This window comes from Eucyclogobius newberryi, unplaced genomic scaffold (genome assembly GCF_026437365.1).
Source record: "Eucyclogobius newberryi isolate DKJ021-1_F unplaced genomic scaffold, fEucNew1.0.hap1 SCAF_16, whole genome shotgun sequence".
NCBI lineage: Eukaryota > Metazoa > Chordata > Actinopteri > Gobiiformes > Gobiidae > Eucyclogobius > Eucyclogobius newberryi.
The window spans coordinates 4,310,068-4,315,763 of record NW_027315790.1 but is presented as its reverse complement, the minus strand read 5'-3'; the positions used below and the strand labels follow the sequence as shown (position 1 = coordinate 4,315,763).

General features: G+C 38.1%; 1 protein-coding gene across 1 annotated transcript; it reads right to left on the bottom strand.

Annotated features, from left to right (window-relative positions):
- On the bottom strand, nt 1–4,080 carry agr2 (anterior gradient 2). The gene is made up of 7 exons (XM_072447084.1): nt 3,948–4,080; nt 1,381–1,444; nt 1,120–1,172; nt 964–1,040; nt 559–622; nt 384–467; nt 1–151 (listed from the first exon to the last, which is right to left on the bottom strand). The coding sequence occupies exons 1-7, from the start codon at nt 4,054–4,056 to the stop codon at nt 102–104; spliced, it is 501 nt and encodes a 166-aa protein (XP_072303185.1). The 5' UTR covers nt 4,057–4,080; the 3' UTR covers nt 1–101.
- Nucleotides 4,081–5,696: the final 1,616 nt, after the last annotated feature.

Genomic DNA, 5,696 nt, shown 5'->3' with positions numbered 1-5,696 from the left:
TTGTAAATAAGAAGTTTGAAATTTATTCAAATGGTTTTGTACAGTTTACAATAAAAGATGTATTTAAAAAAACAACAATTGAACTAAACGTTGTTCCGGTTTCACAGCTCGGACTTCAGGAGCTTCTTGGCCTTCGTCATGTTCTCTAACACTAAACAACAAAACACATCATTTAGTCTAAAGTACAAGCAAAGTATATACAGTATATCCTTAAATACATATGGGATGTTTATCCAATCATCCTGAAAAGCAAATGACACTAAATAACTGCTGAATCTACAATGACAAAACATTCTTTACGCACATTTTAAAAACATATTTAGTTTAGTTTCATTAGAGAAACATTTGTAGTTTGAGAGTAAAAAGTAGTGAAAGTGTCGTACGTATGTCGATGTCGCTCGGCTCGTACGCGTACATGCGATTGGAGTAACGACCGATGATGTCAGCTCTCACCGTCATGGAGGGATCTACACACACACACACAGATACTTCAGTATCAGTACTTGTCAGCAGCATCACGTACAATAATGTCTTCAAAGTCATGAACATTATTCTCACCCACAAAGATGACTCTGGGCACGTACTGACCATCAGGGGAGAGATGCTTATCTGTGGTCTCATACTGGTCAGGACAAACAAACAGGACCATATTATGTATGTATATATATATATATATATATATATATATGTGTATATATACATATATATACACACACACACACACACACACACATATATAGTCAGTGGGTACAAAAAGTGACCATTACAGCAGAATAGAAATAAACAACTTAAATTCATCTGAGCTGAAGATATTGAACGTTATGTCAGTTTTTGTTTCTTGTGGATTGAGTGAGAGCTTTCAGAGCTCCTCCTCCTCCTCCTCCTCCTCCTCCTACTCCTCCTCCTCCTCCTCCTCCTCCTCCTCCTCCTCCTGGACACTTAGATCTGAGAGGAAACACTGACCACCAGGTTGAGCACCACAAAGTCCTCGTCCAGGCTCTTCTGGATCTCGCTGTTGTCAGCGAAAACTTTCTTCAGAGCTGCAGAACAAAGAGGAGAGTTCAAACTGGGACACGCCCTGAACACTTCTGTGACATCAAAGCATCAAAGCTCACGTACCTTTGCTGTGCGGACAGTCCTCCAGGTGGAAAATCACCATCAAAGGCTTGTTCCTGCAAATACAAATACTCTTGTTATGGTCAAATATTATATATGTTATATATATATATATATATATATATATATATATATATATATATATAATTATATATATTATATATCCAGATGAAAGTCAGTTCATCGGATGTAGAGTAAAACCCAGTCATCTTACTTTCCTACTCAAAGTACACAAACCACACACAAGACAAACTAGCTCCTCACCTGGACCGCGCCCAGTACAGAGCCTCCTCATAGGTCTGACCCCAGATCAGCTGGTCGCCCCATCCTGAGAACACATACAACAAGTACAACAAGTACCATCAAGCAGAGGAAACACCTTCACATTGTAATCCTTGAATTACAGGTGTCAGTCTTACCCAGTGACTATAGTCCAGTAATAATAATGCAGTGACTATAGTCCAGTAATAATAATGCAGTGACTATAGTCCAGTAATAATAACCCAGTGACTATAGTCCAGTAATAATAACCCAGTGACTATAGTCCAGTAATAATAATGCAGTGACTATAGTCCAGTAATAATAACCCAGTGACTATAGTCCAGTAATAATAACCCAGTGACTATAGTCCAGTAATAATAATGCAGTGACTATAGTCCAGTAATAATAACCCAGTGACTATAGTCCAGTAATAATAACCCAGTGACTATAGTCCAGTAATAATAACGCAGTGACTATAGTCCAGTAATAATAACGCAGTGACTATAGTCCAGTAATAATAACCCAGTGACTATAGTCCAGTAATAATAACCCAGTGACTATAGTCCAGTAATAATAACCCAGTGACTATAGTCCAGTAATAATAACGCAGTGACTATAGTCCAGTAATAATAATGCAGTGACTATAGTCCAGTAATAATAACCCAGTGACTATAGTCCAGTAATAATAATGCAGTGACTATAGTCCAGTAATAATAACCCAGTGACTATAGTCCAGTAATAATAATGCAGTGACTATAGTCCAGTAATAATAATGCAGTGACTATAGTCCAGTAATAATAACCCAGTGACTATAGTCCAGTAATAATAATGCAGTGACTATAGTCCAGTAATAATAATGCAGTGACTATAGTCCAGTAATAATAATGCAGTGACTATAGTCCAGTAATAATAACCCAGTGACTATAGTCCAGTAATAATAATGCAGTGACTATAGTCCAGTAATAATAATGCAGTGACTATAGTCCAGTAATAATAACGCAGTGACTATAGTCCAGTAATAATAACGCAGTGACTATAGTCCAGTAATAATAAACGCAGTGACTATAGTCCAGTAATAATAACCCAGTGACTATAGTCCAGTAATAATAACCCAGTGACTATAGTCCAGTAATAATAACGCAGTGACTATAGTCCAGTAATAATAACGCAGTGACTATAGTCCAGTAATAATAACCCAGTGACTATAGTCCAGTAATAATAACCCAGTGACTATAGTCCAGTAATAATAACGCAGTTACTATAGTCCAGTAATAATAACGCAGTGACGTGGTACTGCATTAAGACGTGGTACTGCATTAAGACGTGGTACTGCATTAAGACGTGGTACTGCAGTAAGACGTGGTACTGCAGTAAGACGTGGTACTGCATTAAGACGTGGTACTGCAGTAAGACGTGGTACTGCAGTAAGACGTGGTACTGCAGTAAGACGTGGTACTGCAGTAAGACGTGGTACTGCATTAAGACGTGGTACTGCAGTAAGACGTGGTACTGCAGTAAGACGTGGTACTGCACAGTTATATTTGCTTGAGTCATATATTTTCAGAGTTGGGAAGCAGCTAAATACTGTTGTTTGGAGGTTTTCAGAACGGGCTTATGGCTGGACAGGATCATGTACTTCAGGCTTCAAACTAGAAAACACTGGTCTTGTGGTGAGGGAAAAGTTCTTTTAATATAATGAAACTTGATCTAAGTATTCAGAATGCAGCTCTCTGATTGGACCATGTGGTCTGGAACGTCTTCCCAACACTGTATCTTCTCTAACTTGGAGGACAAAAACTTTGTGTTGCAATAGTAAATGATTTGAACATTTGTGTTTCTTGCTCCTTCAGACAATATTTCATTTTCTTATCGCAATAACTTATTGATTATAAATACAATCATTTCTTGGACCACTACTTTATACTTCATACCGGTATTATTTGAACAGCCTTGTATTTCTCCAAGCACATTCTTATAACTGAAGAGTTCAGCTACAAACAGTAAAGTTGAGGGGATTTAACAAGAATGAATCATATTATTATAATATTTGTATATTTGTGTTGTATTGTATTATATATTTATTGCACTATTGATTTTGAAAACATCATTAGAAAAGAGTCACTTTAATGCAGAGGCGGGCAATGAATTAAAAATGTAGATGACATGGTGACTGTGGTTTTGAAGATATGTCAAATTTGAATATTGAGTATTTCATTTAAAGGATTCTACAAAAAGAGCTGATTAGAAATAAAAATGTAAAATGCTCCAATAAGGCTAAAAAAATGTCTTAATTTCAAGCAAATGATCCTTTATTTTCTATCAAGAATTTAAATCATGACAAGTAGAATACAAAAATATTCAAGACACATATTTACTCGAATATATCATAGTTACAAGTTTTTCTAACATCTGTTTTGTGGTGGGATGAAGTAATACTTACACTTCACTATTTCACATTTGTCTGGATGCTCGTCATTTTAGTCACTATCACCCACCTCTAAAATCTTAAAGACTTATCAAACTAGAACCCGTAATTAAACCAAGCGCGGCCCGCGGCCCCCTTCCCGTACCTCTGGACAGCGTCTGGGGGATCCTCTTGCCCGTCTTGGGGATGTACTTGCCCAGCGCCGTGGACAGGGGCAGCAGGAGCAGGAGCAGGGAGAAGGCCGCTTTCATCATGTTCGCCGCTTTAACTGTGAGAAGCACAATGGCACCTTTAAGAGCCGCGCCGCGTCACACCGTTTCAAGTGTCCACAAAGAGCGGGGCCAACACCAAACACCCACTCGCCACAATACCTGCTGCACCCACACCGAGAAATGCACTTGAAATTACTGGCAGTGTACAAGTACCTTCCAACATAACCAGCCAAAGTACAAGTACATAACAAGTATATAACAAGTACATAAACAGGATACATTCTTACCTTTCTTTTCTGAACAGTTTTAGAATGATCTTGAGCTTTATCAGTATTAAGTAGTATAAAACCACATTATTTTGTGTTGAAAATGACAGTCTACTGAGTAAAGCAGCGGCACAGCTTTGTTCAAAGACTGAACTGCTTAGCCTTTGGTTGGAAGGCAACTGAGCTGAAATTAACCCACATTTTAAACAAGTCGTTTAACATTTGAGACTAAAAAAAACTGTGTGTCAAGGTTCAAACCACAAGAATAACAGGTTTTTTAAGGACTGTTTTGTCTCCGTTTGGTTTTTTCACACAAAACTAGATAAGTACAATATAACAACGTGTTGTTATCTGTACTTTGTCTATAAAGTACATTTTACAGTGGATACTTTTTGAGAGCAGGTAAAAAACTGGACTGAAAAGTTAAAGTACTTTTCTCGTCATGGATTGGGAAATGGCGGAGTTATTCTGAGCACATTCTTCAACTTCAGAGTTTAGTTAGTTTAGTTAACGCCCCGATTTTTATCAGGATGACTACATTTCATACTTTAATAGTTCTCAAAATCTGACTGAAATACTTTTATTACCTAAATAGATTTTTTCATGTGACACTTTTATTTGAGTTATTTGTTTGGCCCTGTATTTGTACTTCTTAGTAATAAAACCAAGTACTTCTTCCACCACGGTGTCATGAGAATAATGCAAATTATACAGGAGGTTGGACTGTGAGCTGCTGACATAACTTACAACTGAATGTAACTGAATGTAACTGAATGTAACTGAATGTAACTGAATGTAACTGAATGTAACTGAATGTAACAGGCTGCTCATGTGCAATTATCGGGTTATTATTGCATTTAATTATTATGGTCAGCAGAAATCACACCCAAAATGAACTTTTTATAGACTAGAACTTATTCATACAACTAATATTCTGACCAGCTGCAAGGTTCAAAATCTACTGGGCTAGTCTTTGAAAAATACATAAATTAATTTTAAAAAGCATTTATTTTTACACAAAAAGAGTTAGATGGAGAAATAATAATTGTTGCTTGACATTGCATTACATTCCAGTAGCATGTTAGCTACATATTAGCCTAAATAATAGAAGACAAGGCTCTCTCATTAGACACGTGTTCAAGGCTAAAATAGACGGAAGTAAACACTAATAATAGATTGAAAAAAAATGTCCCAAACTCGATGTTAAACGCGCAGACTCGGAGCAGGCGGTGTGTGGCGCGTGCAGAGGCGGCGTGGGGTCTTACCTGAGGCCGTGAGGAGCAGAGGAGAGACCCGCTGACCGCTGGAGGACCGGCTGGACACTGCACGCGCTCACCTGACGCATTTTAAACACCTGTGTCCGCACGCCCCGCCCACCGACGCACGGACGCGACGCAGCAGGAGCGCGCGCGCCTC

What these genes read in the sequence shown, in the direction of transcription:
- agr2 (XM_072447084.1), bottom strand. Translation starts at nt 4,056, where the DNA reads ATGATGAAAGCGGCCTTCTCCCTGCTCCTGCTCCTGCTGCCCCTGTCC. An exon ending in CCCCCAGACGCTGTCCAGAG is followed by an intron (nt 1,445 to 3,947) that starts GTACGGGAAGGG and finishes ATGTGTTCTCAG; the next exon opens with GATGGGGCGACCAGCTGATC. An exon ending in GCCGAGCGACATCGACATAC is followed by an intron (nt 152 to 383) that starts GTACGACACTTT and finishes TTTGTTGTTTAG; the next exon opens with TGTTAGAGAACATGACGAAG.